The sequence below is a fragment of the Salvelinus namaycush genome, chromosome 28 (genome assembly GCF_016432855.1).
Source record: "Salvelinus namaycush isolate Seneca chromosome 28, SaNama_1.0, whole genome shotgun sequence".
In the NCBI taxonomy this organism is placed as follows: Eukaryota; Metazoa; Chordata; class Actinopteri; order Salmoniformes; family Salmonidae; genus Salvelinus; species Salvelinus namaycush.
Window position 1 is genome coordinate 21,748,185 of NC_052334.1, and position 25,598 is coordinate 21,773,782.

At 45.8% G+C, this 25,598-nt stretch overlaps 1 protein-coding gene across 5 annotated transcripts in view; it reads left to right on the forward strand.

Moving 5' to 3' along the window:
- LOC120023081 (fermitin family homolog 2) overlaps window positions 1-23,897 on the forward strand; it is a 79,048-nt gene extending 55,151 nt beyond the window's left edge. For 3 of the 5 annotated variants that reach the window (XM_038967038.1, XM_038967039.1, XM_038967040.1), the window contains exons 8-16: window positions 6,321-6,455; window positions 10,491-10,540; window positions 15,450-15,574; window positions 15,741-15,847; window positions 16,109-16,333; window positions 19,731-19,751; window positions 20,293-20,417; window positions 20,656-20,797; window positions 21,002-23,897. In XM_038967038.1, the coding sequence (XP_038822966.1) occupies window positions 6,321-6,455; window positions 10,491-10,540; window positions 15,450-15,574; window positions 15,741-15,847; window positions 16,109-16,333; window positions 19,731-19,751; window positions 20,293-20,417; window positions 20,656-20,797; window positions 21,002-21,175 (1,104 nt within the window). In that variant the 3' untranslated portion in view covers window positions 21,176-23,897. The remainder of the gene's footprint in view (window positions 1-6,320; window positions 6,456-10,490; window positions 10,541-15,449; window positions 15,575-15,740; window positions 15,848-16,108; window positions 16,334-19,730; window positions 19,752-20,292; window positions 20,418-20,655; window positions 20,798-21,001) is intronic. The other 2 variants (XM_038967041.1, XM_038967042.1) reach the window with 1 other exon arrangement.
- Window positions 23,898-25,598: the final 1,701 nt, after the last annotated feature.

Here is a 25,598-nt window from a genome sequence, read left to right on the forward strand (position 1 = left end):
GGCTAAAATAGAACTCATTCCTATTTCTGACGCAGATCGCGCTGCAAGTCCTGCCTCTCCCATCTCCTCATTGGTTTATAGAAGCAGGTACCCACGTTCCATTTCCTCATTGGTTATACCCACGTGGGTGATTGAAAGACGAACTGTTTTGCCGGTAGTCATGGTAATACAATGAAAGTTTAGATGCGATCACCATATAAGTTAAACGAAGAAAAAGCCTGGAAGGAGGAGAGATGACTAGAAACGATTCGGTTGGCCGTTTTATGTGTGGATTAATTGTCGGAGTAGAGATCCTTGTGCATTTCAGGTAAAATAACAACTCAATGTTTATTTCCCAGGACAAATTAGCTAGCAACAGCAAGCTAGCTAAATAGGACAAATTAACGTTAGCTAGCAAGTGCAAGCTAACTAGCTAAATTACCATACATGTTTAATGCTTTTCGACCTGTCCCCAAATTAATGTCATTGGTTCAGAGTTTGTTTTGATATTTTAACCTGCGTGTTGTGATCGCGTTTGGTGTGGGGGGGCAAAATAAATTTATGCACGATAGCGCACGATGGCGCATGCGCGCAGCCGGTTTGGGCAAGGTGTTAGGGTCATTTCTGACCCGGCAGTTATAAAATAATTTACACACCACAAAGACACACACACACACACACGCAATGAGAAATTGAGATTGTGTGCTACTGATTGAACTCAGACACAACTTTATTGTGCATGTGCAGCATCTCCCCTCCACGACCCCACACATGACTCAAGTTCACAGACAAAATAAACAATTTCAGACAAAATAAACATTTGTTGAAAGCATTGTTTACTAATGGGGGATGCAGTCAGAGGCTATAAAGGTGCTGCAGATGACAGTCCCTCCAGTTCTCTCTTTGCTGAAGCCATGAGTGCACGTTTCAGTGCCCAACAGGTCGTAGATCTGATTCTTTTCAGATGTCCAGGAGGAACAAGAACATTTAGAAGAGGAGGAAGTATCTGAAGAAGATGGGGAAGAATACAACCCAAAGCACGATGCATCATCTTCAGATGAAGAAGAAATCTCCCAAGCTGAGACATTTTTGTCAAAGAAGAGCAAAATAACATGGTCCTTGTCACCATATGACAACCAAGGCAGGATGGCAGCACAAAATGTCATATGACCCCAGGGCCCACAAGACATGCAGTTGCCCATGCCCAGGACATCGCCTCAACATTCTACATGTTCATCACACCAGCCATCGAAAAAATCATCCTGGAGATGACAAATATGGAGGGTTTCCGTAAATATGGAGACAACTGGAAAAGGATGGATGAGATTGACCTCCATGCCTACATAAAGCTGCTAATCTTAGTGGGTGTGTATAGGTCCCGAAGCGAGAATACATATATAGTCTCTGGGATGCAGAGAGTGGAAGGGTGTTTCTCCGTGCCACGATGCCACTGAAAGTCTTTCACACTTTCTCAAGAATGCTACGATTTGATAACCGTGAGTCAAGACCTGCAAGACGTGTGAGAGACAAACTGGCGGCCATAAGAGAGGTCTGGGAGAAGTGGGTGGAGCGTCTGCCATACCTCTACAACCCTGGGCTTGAAGTAACAGTGGATGAGTAACTGGTTCCATTCAGAGGTAAATCTGTAATGTAAGTGATTTTCACTGTTTTATTATGTACATTTTATTATGTATTGCTGTAATATCATTGATTTATGTTCTTCACGTTTTTGTTTTGTATCTTATTTTATTCTTATTGTTGTTGGCACCCACCCACAAGGTGTATAATGGTTAAAAAAATGGGAGAAGACTACTATTTTGTAGTTTAATTCCTCATTGTATAGTACAACTATGTTGCCAAAAAAGTTCAAGACTGTTATTTTTTCCCTTCAATAAAATGCATTCAAAACTACTTTCTGCACATTTCTGCTACTTCCTAGGCTATACAAGTGCTATCTATTACAATTCCGAGTTGGATGGAAGTTCAAAACGCATTTTCCCAGTTGTAGCTCATTTTTCCTGAGTTCCCAGTTGTCCTGAACTCAGCCACTGATTCCTTCACTCATTGTTGAATTTGTGATTTTCAACTTGTTGTCCAATGGCCGATGAGCACCAATACGTTTTATCTGTAATTTCTCTTCATTTATCTTCAAATGACAAGGATTAAAAATGATTTTGCAGTCGATTGTCGACTTGATTCATAACTGCTAGCTAAGATTTTGAAAGTGTGATTTTGACATAATTAGTCCAATCAAAGCTACTGTAGAGAATGTGATTTGATGTAATTTTATCTGTGGCCAATGACCTTTAGCCTTCTTGGATGGGCACTTCTAATATAACTATTTGGCAGCACCCATGGGGCTACCCTTAGACTTGGTGGCGACGTAGTGTCCTCATGAGTGACAGAACACTGAGCCAATCATGGTGACGCGCTCTGTATTTTCTGCTAGCTTGCCCCACCACAGAAAGCACTGAGCTAGGCTGAAACGCCTGTATTTTGGAGCTGCTTTACTCAAGAAAACAAAAAGAGTCCATGTTTGTATGCTGCTTTATTTAACTCAATTAAATATACGCTAACGTTCAAAAGTTTGGAGTCACTTAGAAATGTCCTTGTTTTTGAAAGAAAAGCACATTTTTTGTCCATTAAAATAACATCAAATTTATCAGAAATACAATGTAGACATTGCTAATGTTGTAAATGACTGACTATTGTAGCTGGAAAAGGCAAAACAAAATTATAGTTATGGAATATCTACATAGGCGTACAGAGGCCCATTATCAGCAACCAGCACTCCTGTGTTCCAATGGCACGTTGTGTTAGCTAATCCAAGGTTATCATTTTCAAAGGATAACTGATCATTTAGAAAACCCTTTTGCAATTATGTTAGCACAACTGAAAATTGTTGTGCTGATTTTAAAGAAGCAATACAACTGGCCTTCTTTAGACTAGTTGAGTATCTGGCGCATCAGCATTTCTGGGTTTGATTACAGGCTCAAAATGGCCAGAAACAAATAACTTTCTTCTGAAACTCGTCAGTCTATTCTGGTTTTGAGAAATGAAGGCTATTCCATGTGAGAAATTTCCAAGAAACTGAAGATCTCATACAATGCTGTGTACTACTCCCTTCGCAGAACAACGCAAACTGTCTCTAACCAGAATAGAAAGTGGGAGGCTCACAAGCAAGAGCAAGAGGTCAAGTACATTAGAGTGTCTAGTTTGAGAAACACATGCCTCAAGTCCTCAACTGGCAGCTTCATTAAATAGTACCCGCAAAACACCAGTCTGAACGTCAACAGTGAAGAGGCGACTCCGGGATGCTGGCCTTCTAGGCAGAGTTGCAAAGAAAAAGCCATATCTCAGGCTGGCCAATAAAAAGAAAAGATCAAGATGGGCAAAATAACAGACACTGGACAGAGAAACTCAGCCTAGAAGGCCAGCATCCCAGAGTCGCCTCTTCACTGTTGACGTTGAGACGGGTGTTTTGCAGTTACTAAAAAAATGACCAGTTTGCTGAATGACGAGCCATTGTAGTTAATTATCACATTTTCTGTGCTAAACTATGTTGAGTATTGGCCTGTTGGAAACTACAACTCCCTACTCCATCACACAGTTCGGGCTTGATCTGATTTATCTTTAGAGAAAAAACAATGAAATGGAATTCAAATAATTTAACCGACATCGGTGAATGAGGAGTTTTTAAAAACCAAAAAATAACATACAAAAATACCGGATGGACCACCCACACCAACCGGACCTGTAGCCTTCTACACATTCCTCTATCCCCATTTACACTGAAAGCTGTTAACTACCATGCTACGTTTTCCAACAGGGGCCGAGACGTTTATTAATACACCATTGGTTGAGGGTTTAGTGTTTCGACCCCCCCTGAGGAGATGCTGATCTGCAGTTTGTTTGGATTAACAGCTAGCCTGTCGCAACCTGTCTGTTAGCACAGCTATCTCACTCTCTCTTGCTAAGTTAAAGGTAGTTGTTTGAGTCATGGCTAAGGTTTCCCTGAAGTCAGGCAGGAAGAGAAGGGGTGGGTTTATTACATTAAGTGGTCTGTGTCCAGGGAGCTGGCTGGTATTAGCAGGCTATCACCTGGATATGTCAGCGTGTCTAAGTATAGCGATTAGCCCGCCATGTCCAGCTCAGTAAACAGGCCTGTATTTGGAGTCCTGCCCATAGGGTGGAGAATAAAAGCACACGGCATGGTCTGCCAATCAGCCTACTGCTCCCAATTCCAACCCTATACATACAACACACACACCAGTAAAACACATCCCAGAAACACATGCGTGCACCAGAAACACAGTGTAGTGTGGGTCTCAGAGGTAGATGTATGGGGAGATTCTCATTTGGGCAAAAGACTGTCCTCTCTCCTCCGTCCCTCGGAAACCGATAAGTAGTTGAGTGTTGTGACAATTTGTTAGTAGGTAAACAGGAGTGTCCTCCCCTCTCGATAGCCACCTTTCATTGAGGATACTTATGTTTATCCTAATAAATTTTTGGGGATCACTCTACACATTTATTTTGGGATCCACCCCCTGTAAACATAATTTTTGTAATGACGTGTGAGTGGAGAATGACCGTCTCATTTCAAGCAAACAAATTTCCAACCACGTTCACTCTCCTCGCCGACTCTCCTCGATTAACTTTGACCTATTTCAAAAGGAGGCAAGGGAGGAGAGAGGACGCATGAGGTGAGCAAATCTAATTGAGAAAAGGCCATGGTGACATAGAGGGAGAAGCCTTTGTCCTACATTCTGAAACCCTAGCTGGCTATGGGCGCTTCCGCCACAGCGTCCTGAAATACGCCTCTTTTCCTTTCCAGCCCCCTCTACCTCTCTCACCCCCACACCACCTCACTCACTCACTCCCTCCCTCTAGGCAGCTGTTCATTCATATATCGAAGGGGACTAGTGGGAGGTGGGGTGGCTTGAAAGTATAAATACCGTTTGTCAACAAGTTGTATTGAGTGTTGGTGAGTCATAGGCTTAGTGCCATAGTGGATCAGACCGTTCTGAGACTGACTCTCGTTGGTCCACATGATAATGAGTGAAAGGCCAGGCAAGGTCAGGGACTCTCCCCAATATAACAAACAGGATTCTGAACAGACGAGATGGTATTTCCATTGTGAATCAGTGTAGAAATGTTGCACGCGGTGTCCCAAGTCTGCACTACTCACATATGCTTCTATTAAAGACACATTTACAGTCACTGCTGAGATTGCAGCATCTAGACCCTCCCACCCATTTTCTCTACTAAATCCTACCCTCCCGCCCCCCAAAGCCACTCTGTCTCGACATGGTTGCTACACAATGAACACATACTTTGTTTTACAGTCATATTGTGGAGGCCAGGTCATCTGATGCAGCACTCCATTGCTCTCCTTCTTGGTCAAATAGCCCTTATACAGCCTGGAGGTGTGTTGGGTCATTGTCCTGTTGAGAAACAAATGATAGTCCCACTAAGCGCAAACCAGATGTGATGGCGTATCGTTGTAGAATGCTGTGATAGAATTCAAGGTACACTTAACCAGCATGACTAAATAAATCAGACTGTGTCACCAGCAAAGCACCCCCATACCATAACACCACCACCTCTATTCTTTATGGTGGGAAATACACATGCAGAGATCATCCGTTCACCCACACCCCGTCTCACAAAGACACGGCGGCTGGAACCAAAAATCTTAAATTTGGACTCCAGACCAAAGGACAAATTTCCACCGGTCTAATTGCTCGTGTTTCTTGGCCTAAACAAGTCTCTTCATCTTATTGGTGTCCTTTAGTATTGGTTTCATTGCAGCAATTCGACCATGAAGGCCTGATTTTCATGCACAGTTGATGTTGAGATGTGTCGGTTACTTGAACTCTGAAGCATTTATTTGGGCTGCAATTTCTGAGGCAGGTATCACTAATGAACATCCTCGGCAGCAGAGGTTACTATTGGTCTTCCATTCCTGTGGCGATCCTCATGAGAGCCAGTTTCTGCATAGCGCTTGATGGTTTTTGCGATTGCACTTGAAGAAACTTTCTAAATGTTTTATCTTCCGGATTGACTGACCTTCATGTCTTAAAGGGACTGTTTCTCTTTGCTTATTTGAGCCCTACAACTTTTGACCGGTAGTGAACATAGAAACGAAACCCAGTGGAGCAAAACAGAAAAGTGAATGTATGTATTTTTTTTTTTTTTTTTTTTTTTTCTATTGACGATCTTAATATATAACAGGAGACTATTTGATCATGTGGTATTGAAATGACATGTCACCTTCATGGCATATAGGGTAAAGGACTGTAAGCTAAACCTTAAAACCCCCTTCTCTATTTGTCCCCCAGTACCACATCAACAAGCTGTCCATCATGTCGTCAGGAAACCACATGAACAACAGTGAGAAGGAGGTGGACGAGGTTGACGCTGCCCTGTCAGACCTGGAGATCACCCTGGAGGGAGGCAAGACCTCCAACACCCTGGTACTACACCTTACTGTCCTATACTAACCCTGTCAGACCTGGAGGGAGGAAAGACCTCCAACACCCTGGTACTACACCTTACTGTCCTATACTAACCCTAACCCTGTCAGACCTGGAGGGAGGAAAGACCTCCAACACCCTGGTACTACACCTTACTGTCCTATACTAACCCTAACCCTGTCAGACCTGGAGGGAGGCAAGACCTCCAACACCCTGGTACTATACCTTACTGTCCTATACTAACCCTGTCAGACCTGGAGGGAGGAAAGACCTCCATCACCCTGGTACTATACCTTACTGTCCTATACTAACCCTAACCCTGTCAGACCTGGAGGGAGGAAAGACCTCCAACACCCTGGTACTACACCTTACTGTCCTATACTAACCCTGTCAGACCTGGAGGGAGGAAAGACCTCCAACACCCTGGTACTATACCTTACTGTCCTATACTAACCCTAACCCTGTCAGACCTGGAGGGAGGAAAGACCTCCAACACCCTGGTACTACACCTTACTGTCCTATACTAACCCTGTCAGACCTGGAGGGAGGAAAGACCTCCAACACCCTGGTACTATACCTTACTGTCCTATACTAACCCTAACCCTGTCAGACCTGGAGGGAGGAAAGACCTCCAACACCCTGGTACTATACCTTACTGTCCTATACTAACCCTGTCAGACCTGGAGGGAGGAAAGACCTCCAACACCCTGGTACTACACCTTACTGTCCTATACTAACCCTAACCCTGTCAGACCTGGAGGGAGGCAAGACCTCCAACACCCTGGTACTACACCTTACTGTCCTATACTAACCCTAACCCTGTCAGACCTGGAGGGAGGAAAGACCTCCAACACCCTGGTACTACACCTTACTGTCCTATACTAACCCTAACCCTGTCAGACCTGGAGGGAGGAAAGACCTCCAACACCCTGGTACTACACCTTACTGTCCTATACTAACCCTAACCCTGTCAGACCTGGAGGGAGGAAAGACCTCCAACACCCTGGTACTACACCTTACTGTCCTATACTAACCCTAACCCTGTCAGACCTGGAGGGAGGAAAGACCTCCAACACCCTGGTACTACACCTTACTGTCCTATACTAACCCTAACCCTGTCAGACCTGGAGGGAGGAAAGACCTCCAACACCCTGGTACTACACCTTACTGTCCTATACTAACCTTAACCCTGTCAGACCTGGAGGGAGGAAAGGCCTCCAACACCCTGGTACTATACCTTACTGTCCTATACTAACCCTGTCAGACCTGGAGGGAGGCAAGACCTCCAACACCCTGGTACTATACCTTACTGTCCTATACTAACCCTAACCCTGTCAGACCTGGAGGGAGGCAAGACCTCCAACACCCTGGTACTATACCTTACTGTCCTATACTAACCCTGTCAGACCTGGAGGGAGGAAAGACCTCCATCACCCTGGTACTATACCTTACTGTCCTATACTAACCCTAACCCTGTCAGACCTGGAGGGAGGAAAGACCTCCAACACCCTGGTACTACACCTTACTGTCCTATACTAACCCTAACCCTGTCAGACCTGGAGGGAGGAAAGACCTACAACACCCTGGTACTACACCTTACTGTCCTATACTAACCCTGTCAGACCTGGAGGGAGGAAAGACCTCCAACACCCTGGTACTACACCTTACTGTCCTATACTAACCCTGTCAGACCTGGAGGGAGGAAAGAACTCCATCACCCTGGTACTACACCTTACTGTCCTATACTAACCCTAACCCTGTCAGACCTGGAGGGAGGAAAGGCCTACAAAACCCTGGTACTACACCTTACTGTCCTATACTAACCCTAACCCTGTCAGACCTGGAGGGAAGCAAGACCTCCAACACCCTGGTACTACACCTTACTGTCCTATACTAACCCTAACCCTGTCAGACCTGGAGGGAGGAAAGACCTACAACACCCTGGTACTACACCTTACTGTCCTATACTAACCCTAACCCTGTCAGACCTGGAGGGAGGAAAGACCTCCAACACCCTGGTACTATACCTTACTGTCCTATACTAACCCTAACCCTGTCAGACCTGGAGGGAGGAAAGACCTCCAACACCCTGGTACTACACCTTACTGTCCTATACTAACCCTAACCCTGTCAGACCTGGAGGGAGGCAAGACCTACAACACCCTGGTACTACACCTTACTGTCCTATACTAACCCTAACCCTGTCAGACCTGGAGGGAGGAAAGGCCTCCAACACCCTGGTACTACACCTTACTGTCCTATACTAACCCTAACCCTGTCAGACCTGGAGGGAGGGAAGACCTCCAACACCCTGGTACTACACCTTACTGTCCTATACTAACCCTAACCCTGTCAGACCTGGAGGGAGGAAAGACCTCCAACACCCTGGTACTACACCTTACTGTCCTATACTAACCCTAACCCTGTCAGACCTGGAGGGAGGGAAGACCTCCAACACCCTGGTACTACACCTTACTGTCCTATACTAACCCTGTCAGACCTGGAGGGAGGAAAGACCTCCATCACCCTGGTACTACACCTTACTGTCCTATACTAACCCTGTCAGACCTGGAGGGAGGAAAGACCTCCAACACCCTGGTACTACACCTTACTGTCCTATACTAACCCTGTCAGACCTGGAGGGAGGAAAGACCTCCATCACCCTGGTACTACACCTTACTGTCCTATACTAACCCTGTCAGACCTGGAGGGAGGAAAGACCTACAACACCCTGGTACTACACCTTACTGTCCTATACTAACCCTGTCAGACCTGGAGGGAGGAAAGACCTCCATCACCCTGGTACTACACCTTACTGTCCTATACTAACCCTAACCCTGTCAGACCTGGAGGGAGGAAAGACCTCCAACACCCTGGTACTATACCTTACTGTCCTATACTAACCCTAACCCTGTCAGACCTGGAGGGAGGAAAGACCTCCAACACCCTGGTACTACACCTTACTGTCCTATACTAACCCTGTCAGACCTGGAGGGAGGAAAGACCTCCAACACCCTGGTACTACACCTTACTGTCCTATACTAACCCTAACCCTGTCAGACCTGGAGGGAGGAAAGGCCTACAAAACCCTGGTACTACACCTTACTGTCCTATACTAACCCTAACCCTGTCAGACCTGGAGGGAGGCAAGACCTCCAACACCCTGGTACTACACCTTACTGTCCTATACTAACCCTAACCCTGTCAGACCTGGAGGGAGGAAAGACCTCCAACACCCTGGTACTACACCTTACTGTCCTATACTAACCCTAACCCTGTCAGACCTGGAGGGAGGAAAGACCTCCAACACCCTGGTACTACACCTTACTGTCCTATACTAACCCTAACCCTGTCAGACCTGGAGGGAGGAAAGACCTCCAACACCCTGGTACTACACCTTACTGTCCTATACTAACCCTAACCCTGTCAGACCTGGAGGGAGGAAAGACCTCCAACACCCTGGTACTACACCTTACTGTCCTATACTAACCCTAACCCTGTCAGACCTGGAGGGAGGAAAGACCTCCAACACCCTGGTACTACACCTTACTGTCCTATACTAACCCTAACCCTGTCAGACCTGGAGGGAGGAAAGACCTCCAACACCCTGGTACTACACCTTACTGTCCTATACTAACCCTAACCCTGTCAGACCTGGAGGGAGGAAAGACCTCCAACACCCTGGTACTACACCTTACTGTCCTATACTAACCCTAACCCTGTCAGACCTGGAGGGAGGAAAGACCTCCAACACCCTGGTACTACTATAGTTCACGGAATGTTACTTTACTGCAATACAAGAGGCTTGTTCAGAAGGCTAAATACTGTAGTTGGTATCACATGTGGCCATTGTTAAACGTACCCCTCACCAAATGACTGCAGTTTATACAGCTTATCTGAGGAAGTTGAAGCTTGATTACACAACTGTTCCTTTATGTGCAACGCTGAAGTCAAACTTGAGGTCATTGTTAGTTGTGCAGAATCCTGCCCTTCTCCTTTCATCAATAAACGTGTTTGTTCTTCTCTTCCTCTCAGGGTGATATCACGTCCATTCCTGAACTGGCCGACTACGTCAAAGTCTTCAAGTAAGTTCAATAAATGCTTCTGCTGTAGAAGTTGTCTTTAATCGCAGCTCAAGAATAAGTGTATCATCCTGAAATCCTAATCTTAACTAAGGTTGCAAAATTCCAGGAACTTACAATTAAATTCCCTGATTTTCCCAAATCCCGGTTGGAGGATTTTCGTAATCTGGAGGGAATAAGCAGGAAATCCGGAATCCTCCAACCAGGAGTTCTTGAAAACCAGGGAATATATTGAAAGAATTTTGCAACCCTAATCTAAACCATTAGGGAGTAATTCAAAACTGACCTTGGGGGATCACGTGTCCCTTGAACGAGATGGCCACATGAACTAAGAGCTCCGCACAAGTAGTTTCCAATTCTTAATCTTACCTCCACTTCAAGTTAACTCCTTTAGCTTTAGTCAAAAAAAGTAATGGCGGCTACAAAAGGCGACATTACAGGTGACATTTTTACCCGGACCCGAGCATTAGCCGTGGAAAAAGGCTCCAAGAAACAGCTAGCTTCTGAAAAAGCTAGCACCATTAGCCAGGAGCAAGAGAACCCCCCCCCCCACCCCCCGAGGCCCAACAAATGCCAACCTCGCACTCTGTCGAAGACATCCTTTCTGAGCTGAGATCCCAACGTAAAGAGCTCAACATCAAATTAGATTGCATTAAGTCTCAGCTCAGTGAGATAGGGGGCAATGTGACAACCCTGGAAAATGCTTTGCCTGACATCAACAACAAGATAAGCATCAACGCGGGGCGCCTGGATGAGGCAGAGGGGCGGATGCTATCCATGGAAAACTCACTGACAGACGCCATGGAAACAACAGCATCTGCTAAAAAGAAAATAGAGCATCTGGAAGAGAAAACAGAGGACCTGGAAAACAGGGGGCGAAGGAATAATTGCATTCTATTAAATCTGGGTGAAAAAGAAGAGGGAAACATGCCACTGATCCGCTACCTGCAAGACAAACTCCCTGAGTGGCTCCACCTGTCCACCGACAGGCCCATAGAACTGGAGAGAGCTCACCGAGCACTGAGGCCCCCACCAGCAGCCAGACAACCACCGCGCCCAATCACTTACGTTTCCTGAGATTCACTGACAAGGAACGAGTCCTACAGGCGGCGAAAATCAAAACTATTACAATGGGAAATGCCAAACTCACTTTACACCAGGACCTGTCAGCTGGAATACGCCAAAAGCGCAGAGTGTTTGACGAGGTGAAGAAATACGCCATTGACCGAGGCATCTTTAGGGGATTCAAATACCCAAACGAGCTCAGGATTCTTCACCAAGGAGCCCTGCGACACTTCAAAACTCCAGAAGAGGCAAAACGTTTTTTGAAGGACAATCCTGGTCATTGAGAAATGGACCAATGACTAAAAGCGATTACTGTTATTACTAATGGAGGTAATACAACATATAGCCGCCATCCAAAGATCCACCCGCCCCACTAAATGTCATTATAGCCGTCTAATTTGTATTTATTTTCTTTTAGCTGAGAGGGATAGGCTCTATAGCCTAACCTAGGCCTACTAACGTTTCAGCCTACTTTTATTTCTCCCTTTTGAATTTTTTTTTTTACTTATTATTTTCACATAGGCCTCCACCATCTATAGGCTGTCGATTTACAATACATTTACAGACCTAACGAGAAGCTCAATGTGTCAATTTTATGCCTATGGCCTTATCCTGTTACGTTTGAATAAAAACAAACAACTTATCTTATAGATCCTTCTTAAGGATTTGCCCCAACATTTCTGTTTTATTAGGGCTAATCGTTTGGACCAATGTGCTTTGGGGGAGGTCTATGTAGGCTGGGCTATTGATTTTTTTTTTCTCCCTCTTTTTAATGTGGTCTGGACGTTGTCACTTACTCAGTGCAGGGCGGAGATGATGAGACATTTCTTTAGTGGGGAGGGGGAGACGTTGTGCGTTGCTAACTGTTCCCGTTTTCTTTCGGAACACAGAATTGAGACTGAGCGTGGGGCTAATACACTGCTCAAAAAAATAAAGGGAACACTTAAACAACACAATGTAACTCCAAGTCAATCACACTTCTGTGAAATCAAACTGTCCACTTAGGAAGCAACACTGATTGACAATACATTTCACATGCTGTTGTGCAAATGGAATAGACAAAAGGTGGAAAGTATAGGCAATTAGCAAGACACCCCCAATAAAGGAGTGGTTCTGCAGGTGGTGACCACAGACCACTTCTCAGTTCCTATGCTTCCTGGCTGATGTTTTGGTCACTTTTGAATGCTGGCGGTGCTTTCACTCTAGTGGTAGCATGAGACGGCGTCTACAACCCACACAAGTGGCTCAGGTAGTGCAGCTCATCCAGGATGGCACATCAATGCGAGCTGTGGCAAAAAGGTTTGCTGTGTCTGTCAGCGTAGTGTCCAGAGCATGGAGGCGCTACCAGGAGACAGGCCAGTACATCAGGAGACGTGGAGGAGGCCGTAGGAGGGCAACAACCCAGCAGCAGGACCGCTACCTCCGCCTTTGTGCAAGGAGGAGCACTGCCTGAGGAGCACTGCCAGAGCCCTGCAAAATTACCTCCAGCAGGCCACAAATGTGCATGGTGGAGTTGCAATTCAACGGCTCAGATACGAGACGTATGTGGCAGGATCTACAGGAAATTACGGACTACAAAAACAGCCACGTCGCGGACACCGACGTCTCGCTTCCAGACAAACTAAACACCTTTGCCCGCTTTGAGGATAATACAGTGCCACCGTCACAGCTCACTAACAAAGACTGCGCCCCCTCTCCTTCTCGTGAGTGAAACATTTAAACGTGTTCACCCTCGCAAGGCTACTGGCCCAGACGGCATCCCTAGCCACGTCCTCAGAGCATTCATAGACCAGCTGGCTGGTGTGTTTACGGACATACTCAATCTCTCCCTATTCCAGTCTGTTGTCCCCACATGCTTCAAGATGGCTACCACTGTTCCTGTACCCAAGAAGGCAAAGATAAGTGAACTAAATGACTATGGCCCCGTAGCACTCACTTCTGTCATCATGAAGTGCTTTGAGAGACTAGTCAAGGATCATATCACCACCACCTTACCGGCCATACTAGAGACACTTCAGTTTGCATACCGCCCCAACAGGTCCACAGATGACGCAATCGCCATCACTGCACACTGCCCTATCCCATCTGGACAAAAATAATACCCATGTAAGAATGCTGTTAATTGACTACAGCTCAGCATTCAACACCATAGTACCCTCCAAGCTCATCATCAAGATGGAGGGCCTGGTCTCAGCCCCACCCTGTGCAACTGGGTCCTGGACTTTCTGACGGGCTGCCCCCAGGTGGTGAAGGTAGGAAACACCTCCACTTCACTGTTCCTCAACACAGAGGCCCCACAAGGCCCTCTCCTGTCCTCCCTGTTCACCCACGACTGCGTGGTCATGAACGCCTCCAACTCAATCATCAAGTTTGCAGACGACACAACAGTAGTGGGCTTGATCACCAACGACAACGAGACGGCCTACAGGGAGGAGGTGGGGGCACTCGGAGTGTGGTGTCAGGAAAACAACCCCTCACTCAACGTCAACAAAACAAAGGAGATGATCGTGGACTTCAGGAAACAGCAGAGGGAGCACCCCCTATCCACATCGAAGGGACAGTGGTGGAGAAGGTGGAAAGTTTTAAGTTCCTGGGTGTACACATCACAGACAAACTGAAATGGTCCACCCACACACAGTGTGGTGAAGGCGCAACAGCTAAAAAGAAATGTGCTTGTCAACCAAACCCCCCACAAACTTTTACAGATGCACAATCAAGAGCATCCTGTCGGGCTGTATCACAGCCTGGTACGGCAACTGCACCGCCCGCCCTCAACCGCAAGGCTCTCCAGTGGGTGGTGCAGTCTGCACAACGCATCACCAGGGGCAAACTACCTGCCCTCCATGACACCTACAGCACCCGATGTCACAGAAAGGCCAAAAAGATCATCAAGGATAACAACCACCCGAGCCACTGCCTGTTCACCCCGCTATCATCCAGAAGGCGCGGTCCGTACAGGTGCATCAAAGCTGGGACCTAGAGACTGAAAAGCGGCTTCTATCTCAAGGCCATCAGACTGCTAAACAGCAATCCACTCAGAGAGGCTGCTGCATACATTGAGACCAAATCAGTGGACACCTTTTAATAAATGGATCACTATTCACTTTAAATAATGCCACTTTAATAATGTTTACATATTATATTATTATGCATTACTCATCACATGTACACATATACTGTATTTTATACCATCTATTGCACGTTGCCTATGCCGTTTGGCCATCGCTCATCCATATACTTATATTTACATATTCTCATTCACCCCTTTTAGATTTGTGTGTGTATTAGGTAGTTGCTGGGGAATTATTAGATTACTTGTTAGATATTACTGCACTGTTGGAACTAGAAGCGCATTTCACTACACTCGCATTAACATCTGCTAAACATGTGTATGTGACCAATAACATTTGATTTGATTTGAAAAACACTGATGACGAGCTAGGTTTCCATCCAACTGGCAACAGATTCTCATGCGAATATTCCAAAATCTGCATGAAAACATTTTCCCACCAGAGATGTGTTTCCATCAAATTGACCCGTTGCAGATAAGTCTGTGCTTGATGACATGGTGCACATAAAAATACCTTTTGCGGTTCTATTCCCATGTACCTCGCTCTCTCTGCCGCCCGGTCTCGCTCTCTCTGCCGCTCTCTCTGCCGCTCTCTCTGCCGCTCTCTCTGCCGCTCTCTCTGCCGCTCTCTCTGCCGCTCTCTCTGCCGCTCTCTCTGCCGCTCGCTCTGCCGCTCTCTCTGCCGCTCTCTCTCTCTCTCTGCCGCTCTCTCTCTCTCTCTGCCGCTCTCTCTTTCTCTGCCGCTCTCTCGCTCTCTCTCTTCTATGTATTTTCCAGGCCAAAAAAACTGACACTGAAAGGCTACAAGCAGTACTGGTGCACATTCAAGGACATCACAATTTCCTGCTACAAGAGCAAAGAGGAGGCTCATGGGACACCCTCCCTCCAAATGAATCTAAGAGGTACCAGGACACCCCCCCCCCCCCCCCCCCCCCCCCCACACACACGCACACTGAAGAAGGCAACAGTTCCTTTATGACCTAAGTGTGTGTGATCCCCAGTGGTGTGTTATGGATGGTTTTGACCCCCTCCTGTTCCCTTCCTCTGAACTTTTCCTTGTCTTTGTAGGTTGCGAGGTAACACCAGATGTGAACATTTCCAGTCAGAAATTCAACATCAAGTTGCTAATCCCAGTGGCTGACGGCATGAACGAGATCTGGCTGCGGTGTGACGCTGTGAGTGTGGCTCTCTGGCTTCCTCTGGCTGCATGGAGGACCATCTGTCACAATGTCAAGAATGCAATACATTTACTCATGGTGTTACATTTAAAAGCGACTTAGAAACATAGTAAGACTGATCAGATTTGTGCCAATAGTTGGAGTGTAGGTGAAAATATTGCAGTTACCACATACATGGGAAAGTACTCTAGGACCTAATGAAAAGCCTTGTACGTCATTGGCCTCAGCATAACCACCACCTCCCTCCTTCCCATGCAGGAGAAGCCATATGCCCACTGGATGGCAGCGTGCCGCCTGGCCTCTAAGGGGAAGACCATGGCAGACAGCTCCTATAACCTGGAGGTCCAGAACATTCTGTCCTTCCTCAAGATGCAGCACATGAACCCTGACCCGCAGTTCATCGCCGAGCCAGCTGTCACCAACGACATCAACTCTGAGTGCCTGGTGTCGCCGCGCTACCTGAAGAAGTACAAGAACAAGCAGGTAACTAGCCAGGGGCTTTGTGGAGAGGATACCCCATCAATGTAGACAAGAGATGATTGGCCCATCACTCTCTGGATTCAAATACGCATGCATAGAGATGCATATTTCTACACTGCAAGTGAACTGACAAAAGCTATGTCAACAACCCTTAATCATGTTCAGATGAGTTGATGTTAGTCAGGTGAAGGTTTAAGGATAGTCTAGGATGGAGAGAGACGAAGGGGGAAGAGATGGGCAGAGCAGTGTTCAGGGTGGAGGTTGTTGTTTACTTCCCAGCTGGCCTGGGGTGCCTCCTGGCATCTGGGTTGTCCTGCACAGGAATGCAACCGCCCTCGATCCCTCCCGCTCCAAGGGGAACCCAGGACAGCAGTCTAAAGGCGAGGATTACCACAAGTCACGCTCAAAGGCTATCTCCTTACTCTAATCAGCTTCCTTCCCTAGTCTCCCTTCTGTCATTTACCTCTGAAAGGAAGCTAGTTGACTGGATTGAGGTCCACCATGTTAATTTCACCCATCCATATCCTGCCAGATCTGTGCTCAAGTAACAGTATTGCTTCTGTCCCTCTCTTCGCCCCATCCTGGGCTTGAACCAGGGACCCTCTGCACACATCAACGGTCACCCACGAGCGAGTGACGTCACCGATTTTAAACGCTACTAGCGCGCACCGCTAACTAGCTAGCCATTTCACACCAGTCACTCACAAGAAGGAAAGGAGAAGAGGAAACTAATATATTACTAAAGGTTGAGAGTCACAGCCAGAGAAAGAGACTCAACCTAAAGGAGTTGTCTTACTGAGAAATCCGAAACAAACCACCAAAAGCCAATCAATGACAGTCACATTTACGCATTAGGCCCTCATAGGCAGAGATTAACTTACGTTTTTAAGTAACAGTAAAATTGTGCTCTTTATTTAGCAAATTCCAACGTATATAACAGGCTGACGCGTATACTGGTAACAATGAGAGGGGGAGTGGTCTTCCCACGCTTACTCACTCAATGTGGTTCTGATTTAAGCTGTGTAGGAAAAGTGGGAGGTTCTTTTGGTGTGTGTTGGTTAAGTGATGTCGCGGTACTAGTCTGGGTTTGGACTGTAACCATAGCTTCAGCCTTACGTGAATCTCTGTCGTCTAGAAGAAGAGCATAGGGAAAGACCACTCATAGTGTGAGTGAGAAGGGAGGAGAGAGCTAATCAAACAGGAAATGTCTATCCAGGGTCGACATCCTAAAAACAGTCATTACCGTGTCTGCTGGATCACACTGGAATGGTGTTTTTGTCCCAAAGAAGGAGACAGACTGGTTTATTCTGCATTGCTGCCCAAAAACAGGATAGGTGTGTGTGTGTGTCATATGCATGTGTGAGAAAAAATGTGCCTCCCCTCAGATCTCATAGTAGCACCCCTCCTAGGTTCTCTCCACAGGCCTGCGGGTCTGTCTGTATGGGACTGTGGTTCTGGCCCAGCTCCAGTCTCAGTTCGGGGCTCTGAGCTCCAGCCAGACAGGCAGGGGATGTTCCTAAGGCACCACATGAAACACCCCTCACTTCTCTGCCTGGACAGGGCCGCTGGCGGTGTGTTCAGAGAAGGTGTGTGTGTGTGTGTGTGTGTCTTTCATGAGACTGTGTGTATGTTGTGTATGTGAGAGAGTGCAGGTATTGTATGCTTGTGGACATACAATTGTTTGGGAGTTTGTTTGTTTGGGAGCTTCGGGAAATGAGTCCTGTCTGGGAATGCAGAGTGGGAAACCAGGCTGGGAAAAGCCACTCTTTCAGCTACTCAGTTGCAGGTCAATGTTTTTCGTCATGAATCTTGTTCTGGTGAAAGCTTTGCAGAGTGGTCACTAGCTGGCACAGCCATAAAGTCATAACATCTGATTTTAAACCTAACCTTAACCACACTGCTAACCCTAATGTCTAACCCTAACCTGAAATTAAGACCAAAAAGCACATTTTTGGTGTCATGAATTTCTACAAAATAGCAAATGTTTTCTTTGCAGCTGGCCTATCTACGGGGAATTGCTCAGTTCTGCGTTCATGACGACTCATGACAATAAAGGTCAACCTGCCACTGCGTCAGTCAGCTGTGCTGTGGGAGAGATGCTTGCAGGGTGCTGCCTCTGCTCTTTCCTTTTTTTTCTCCATACTTCCTCTCCTCCGACTCCCCTGATGTGACTTCCACGCTGCAATTCCCAGCAGATAAGCAAAGGAATTTATAGATCACTGGGAGTTAGGCTAGATGGATTCCTAACTTCCTAGCTAAACATAGTTTTACATAAGAGAAAGCAAACTGGGCAGGCACAATAACAAACAACAGGATATTGCTAGATAACCTAATGCAGAGGGCTGTAGTGGTGTTTACTTGAGCTGTGTGATGCCTTGGTATGTGTTCCCACCGTGTGGACATGAAAGGAATTGCATACACAAGATGAATGGCCTGCCCTACAGTGCAGTAGCTACTTAACTCACAAATTAAACAAGATTTACTGTCATAAAAGCTCCAATGAAATGTTTCAAACTTGTAAATCAATTAAATCAGTTTGTGTAATAATTTGTGTCCTAAACCCTCTGCTTGCCCTGACAGATATACTGACACTGCTGCTGGTTTCTCTCCCTATGGAGACTGCTGCTGGTTTCTCTCCCTATGGAGACTGCTGCTGGTTTCTCTCCCTATGGAGACTGCTGCTGGTTTCTCTCCCTATGGAGACTGCTGCTGGTTTCTCTCCCTATGGAGACTGCTGCTGCTGGTTTCTCTCCCCATGGAGACTGCTGCTGCTGGTTTCTCTCCCCATGGAGACTGCTGCTGCTGGTTTCTCTCCCCATGGAGACTGCTGCTGCTGGTTTCTCTCCCCATGGAGACTGCTGCTGCTGGTTTCTCTCCCCATGGAGACTGCTGCTGCTGGTTTCTCTCCCCATGGAGACTGCTGCTGCTGGTTTCTCTCCCCATGGAGACTGCTGCTGCTGGTTTCTCTCCCCATGGAGACTGCTGCTGCTGGTTTCTCTCCCCATGGAGACTGCTGCTGCTGGTTTCTCTCCCCATGGAGACTGCTGCTGCTGGTTTCTCTCCCCATGGAGATTGCTGCTGCTGGTTTCTCTCCCCATGGAGACTGCTGCTGCTGGTTTCTCTCCCCATGGAGACTGCTGCTGCTGCTTTCTCTCCCCATGGAGACTGCTGCTGCTGCTTTCTCTCCCCATGGAGACTGCTTTCTCTCCCCATGGAGAGATCAAAATGTTCCTGTTAATTTAGCCTGTTCTGATTATGCTACGTTGTTTTGAAGCTGTTTTCTTGGCTCATTGGCCTTGTTCTCATTTGCTTGTTTTTCTTTGTTCTTTCCTTCTGTTTTCTCTCTTCCCTCCTTTTGCGCTGTCCTCCCATCCCTCCGTCTGCCTCCCTCCCTCTTCAGCCAGGCTATATCAGGGACCTGGTAAGTGGAGATGGGTTTGTCTTTGGGTCGTGTTTGATTTACCAGTAGATCTGTAACATAGTCTCAATAGTTAGTTTCACCTTTAACATTAGAAAAATAAACTGCCCGGTCAAGGGTGATTGCTAGCTTGTGTTTTGTCCGATCCTCATTCCCTCTAATTTCTCCTTCAACTACTAACACACTCTAAATGTGAAGCTAATATAGTAAAGTGGTGAGTCTGTCCTGAAGACCCAGGTCAGCATCTCTCTGCTCATCCCACTGACTCATACACCGGGGTGGGGAGGCACTTCATGGGCCCTTAGACTGGCCTCTGTGGAGGGTCACATATCTCAAATGTTTGTTGATACTTTAATTTGGTTACCTTGTGTGCCTTCCTATATTTATGGGGAGGTGTTGGGTGTCTTTGGGTTTGGGAGGTTATAGGACAGGGCCATGTGTGCACAGTAGACCTATGTCTGTGCGGGTGTGTGTCTGGGGCTTGGTTTCATAGTGGTGGTCTGTGACATGTGTGTTCAACAGTCTTTTGTTGTGTGTTCATCAGATTTCGGCCCGGATCCTAGAGGCCCACCAGAACGTGGCCCAGATGAGTCTGATCGAGGCCAAGATGCGCTTCATCCAGGCGTGGCAGTCCCTGCCTGAGTTTGGCATCACTCACTTCCTGGCCAAGTGAGTTCCCCTCTCTTTTCCAGAGTCTCTTCATACACTCCTTTATTGATATAACAGATCTCTTCCCCCAGGTCTCTCTGTCTGCCCACCTGCCTCTGTCTGTGTTTGGGATTGTTCTTTTACAGCGAACAGAGATTTTGTCAGATTTCAAAGATGCATGGTTGAAAACCCATAAGCTTATTACTTCCAATAAGCACATCCCAAGCAGTGAGCTCACTTGGAATTCTGTAATTCACAGATTCCAGGGTGGGAAGAGGGACGAGCTGATTGGCATCACCTACAACCGTCTCATCCGGATGGACGCCAGCACCGGAGACGCCATCAAGACCTGGAGGTTTTCCAACATGAAGCAGTGGAATGTCAACTGGGAGATCAAGATGGTATGGATTTCAGCTTATAGAGCAGAAAATAAACTGTTTTAAAGACGAGGCATTTAATACTCTGAACAGTTACCACCAATTTGTTTTAGCTTCATCATCTTAGCTTGGCATTTCACATGGTTAGTACATTTTAAAAGGAGAATCTCTGTTCTACTAAATGAACCTTCCTATAGTTTTGACTGTGTGATCATTCTGTGGCCCTAGGTGACGGTGGAGTTTGCAGACGAGCCTAGCCTGGCTTTCATATGTGCGGAGGTGGACTGTAAGGTGGTACATGAGTTCATTGGAGGCTACATCTTCCTGTCCACGCGCGCCAAAGACCAGAACGAGTCTCTGGACGAGGAGATGTTCTACAAGCTGACCAGCGGCTGGGTCTGACTACCTGACCCCCTGGGTCAGAGTTTAGGGTCAAGAGGGGAGGGAGGGTGGTGGCTAAATCATATGGGTTTATTTGATTTGTTTTAAAGTTTTGGTGGTTTTAAATGGAACCATGCTTTAGAGCCCCATGCGGCCACCTATTATTGCCATTGTTGTTAAGAAGCTGATGCCCTTTATTTTTGTTGCATTAAGACTAATATTCTGCGCAACGCTGCAGCCCAGACTAACTCCAAACCCTGCCTGTGGCTCCCCCATCGCCCACATTATTTGACAGGAAGTTGGGAGTCGTCGCCCCCCCCCCCTCCTCCCATGACCCCTCTCCACTCACCCATCCCTCTCCAATGCACTGGGGACAGACGCCTCTTCCTCAAGCAGCTATCACAAAGCTACGTCCATGAGAACCTATCACATGTCATCAGGAGACCTCTCCATTCCAAAGACTCTTTCTTAATCCCCCCTTCTACTCTGACTCCCCTGAAGGAACTGATCAAATTGACCCTTCAACCTCTCAGCTATGCCGTCATCGTAATCCGACCAGCCCACAAAACCATGTATCAGTTCTTATGAAGAATCACATTATTTATTTATTTGTCCCTGTTTTCTTTTCTGGTTTTATTGTTGTCATTTTGGTGAGGTGTGGTGTTGTTCGGAGTCTTTGAAGTGGTGTGTTGTGGTTTGTGTACTGCCTGACATCCTGTGTTATGATACTCTGTCTAATTTATGCTGCAGAGTGCCACCTCACTCTCACGTATTGTACATCCACATATTCACTCCATTTGGTGTGACTATAGGCAGTAGTAATCCTCAAAGTAAGAGTATCGGCAAAACAGTGACACGCTTTTACTTTCTCAGCAGAGACAGGAAGTGATATGAGGTAATTTCCTTCCGTCGTTAAGGAAAGGCTAAGGAACCCAGAGCTCATGGAGAGAATTGGGCACCGTGTCCTCTCCACTTGATGAAAGATTCTCACTTTGATCTAACTAGTCCATATGAAGTCACTTCCGCAGTAAGCACTTCTCCAGTATATGTATGATCCCTGGTCACACTTTATTTGGATAATCTGGATTTTCCATCTGTAGATGCTCTACAGATGGCCATACTATCAACAAACTATCTGTTGATAAGCAACTGCTTTTTGAGGTGACAGTTAGGGTAATGGTTAAGTTTAGAATAAGGGTTAGGATAAGGATTAAGGTTAGGGGAGAGTCTGTAGAGCATCCCTTAATGAATAAGCTGTAGTTCAATTCATTGTTTTTTTTTGTCTGAGCATACCTCCAGTGAGTGTCTCCTATCCTCTGTGTGAAACACTACATACAACAGCTAACAAGTGTGCTTGGAGAGTTTAAACAGCCTTGGTACACACCTACAGTAGCGCTTCTCTGTCTGCACTAGTTAACATGTCAGCACAACAGGAGCTCAAGCAGGGTGAATGTCCTGTAGTTTCTTATCTGTAAACCGCTGAATAACCATGCCTAGTTCTCATAGCTACTCTCAAGGTTGAAGGGGTCACTCAAGGATACTCTGTTTGAGATGGAATTTTAATGGGCAAGTTCTGAGGCAATTACTGAAAATGGAAATAAGAATGTTGTCATGGAACATGTGCCCAAATGATTTGGCTCAGATACATACTGCCATGTATCTGAGGGTTGTCCAGCGTCCACAGCATGAAGGAAAGACCTCAGCTCTGCCTTGAGACTCAGACCCTTGCAAATGCATTGTGCTTGTGTAGTACAGCTGGAGGGATACTAACAATAATAACAGGGTTCCCAAGTGCAGCCTCCTCTTTTAAATGCCATTCTTTATCTTACACCGTATAGTGTTATTATTCAGCACCGTTATTATTATGCACCAGCAATAGGTCACCAAGTTTGAAGAATTAATTATGCAGTCTTTTTTTTTCTTTGCCCTCAGTATGGACGAACATTAAATGAAGTATTAGTTTTTTGTAACTAATGTAAAAACACCGGTTTTATAGAATTGTACAGTTATTTTGTTGCTGCTTTTTTTCTTGTTTTTTTGGGATGTTTGTTTTTGTTTCTAGAAAAGAGAGGGGAAAGCCATCTGTCAACATTGTGTAGTATGAAAATGTGTGCCTGCCAATGTTACGGTCTTATTGAGTTTTAACATGAAGATATATATATATATATATATATATATGAAGATAACACTAGTCTCAAACTCCAGGTTGGTTGGGATTTAATTAAGATTTCTCACACTAGATATTATTATTACTCAAACATTGATAAAAGGGCTTTTCAATGTACTTTTTTCTTGTTGCCTCCCCTATAAGCTGAATTACATTGCTATTCGATTTTCTTGCATTTTTTGGGCACTGATCTTACTCTCTAGCTCTGTAAACTACCACCAATGACACATCCCTAGGCTGCCAAACCCTTACTCTGCTGTTCAGTGCCTTTTCAAAAATGTACCACTTCATTTTCAGATTTGATCACTATTGTAGCTTTTAATTGAATAATGTTTTTGGTATGAAGGAGACACTTTTTGTTAAAGTAGACCTTGGAGTTTGAGACAAACGGCTGTAAGTGAACTGAAGTAAAAGAAGCAAACTCAGCCTAGTTTTTTCCTCCTATAACAGTTGTTTATTGTTTGCCTCCAATGTCCAGAGCAGCAGTGCATGGCCGGCTGTTTTCAGACTGTAAAAAAATGCATTTATTTAAAAAAAAATAAAACTATTTAAGGAAGTTTGAGTTATAATATTGTACTCTAATTGAGGACATGTTATGTGTTCATAGACCATTGTTATACAGAATAACATGGACAGTGTGATTTTAAATTGAAATGCTGATATGCTGCTGAGAGTAAGTAGAAACCCTCTCCTTACTATTTATTCAAACATTGAGTCAGCGATCACAAATTACAGACCAGAAAACATCCAGAATACTCGCTATAAAGCTACAGTATTGTATTTTCCTTTTCTGTAACAATTGAAATTGGGTGAAGGTTCCCTGTCTCCACCAGAGGGCAGTATGTAACCATCCCCTATTCCACCATCTGCTGCAGTCACATCCAGGACTGGATCCAAACTACTCTAAAGGTCACTCACTGTTCTTAAAGCAGCTTCCATCGTTACTTGGCATCCATCAGAAACATAGCGGCAGATTGATGGGGAGATGTAATGTTTAGTGTTACCGTCCGTCTCTGTACCCAGGCTTTTGGCGCCCGATCCCCACCGCACCAGGGAGACAGGGTTGCCATGAAGATGGCACTCCGGCCACCTGGTGCCCATGGTGTCTTGGCATCTTGTAGAGAGGGGTGGTGGGCTGTGACTCAGGTGACATGGGGGATACATGATGAGAGGGTTGGTGTGTCAGGGTATGTCTCTTGATTATACATTGTGATTCTACTTTTAATTTTTTTGTCAACATGCACATCATGCGGTAAAGTTAGAAAACAAAATGTGTAGCGTTCCGTAGTCTAGCATGTTCATGGCATCACAGTAAGATCTGAGCATGTCATATCCTTTATGGTGACAGTTGAGAGAACCCTCGTGGGCAATTATATTCAAATCAAATTTTATTCAGTATCCCTCTGCTTGTCAACTGGTACGGTATCCACCCTCCAATCCAGTGCTGAGGTGTGTGTGGTGTTACTGGTGTAGCTCTGGGAACAATGAAATCTACAGGAACATCCTGTCCTTGTAATCGATGTGTCAATAGAATTTCAAGAACTATTCGATACACATTTGCATTTTCATTGTTTATTTAAGATGTTTCGAACATGTCTCTCACTTAACTAAAGCAGAAGTTGTTAGCGCGTGCATGTATGAGAGAGCGTGCGCTTACTATCTGTGTATATGCATGTGTGTTGAATCTTCTGCATGCATCTGTCATCTCAAAACGAGGCATCTATCCTGACTCCTATCCTGACATCATTCCCTGGGTCTTCTCCAGAGGGAGTATTTCCATTGTGTGTGACGCTGAATGGGAAGTGGCTGTCCTCAACCAGTCGCCACTCCACCTAGTGTCAAGGAACTCCTGTGACCTCATGGGACAACGGGGTGACGTCCACCACGATAAGAGCAGAAGGAGTAGGACGCTCAAAGAAAATACTCAGTTGAGTTTGATGTGATTTTAAATGATTTAAACTGCTTGGATTCAATGACACACAGAACATATCTCACACCTCTTGTAACCACTGATGTGCCAGCTGTCTTCCACTGTTCTTTACTTTCTAAGAAGCAGATCTCCTCAGCTGTCTTCATACCTGGTTAAGGTAATGGACATAAGGGTTGACTCATTGGAACTTGACTGACAATCAATGGTTGAAAGATATTTGTTAGCCTAGAAAGCAGATCGTACTGGTAAGCTAGTTTGTTATGGAACATCTACACGTATAGCATAGTTTTTCTTGTAGGTTATTCTACGTATCAGACCTGACTTTAGATAAGTTCAACATTCTTAAC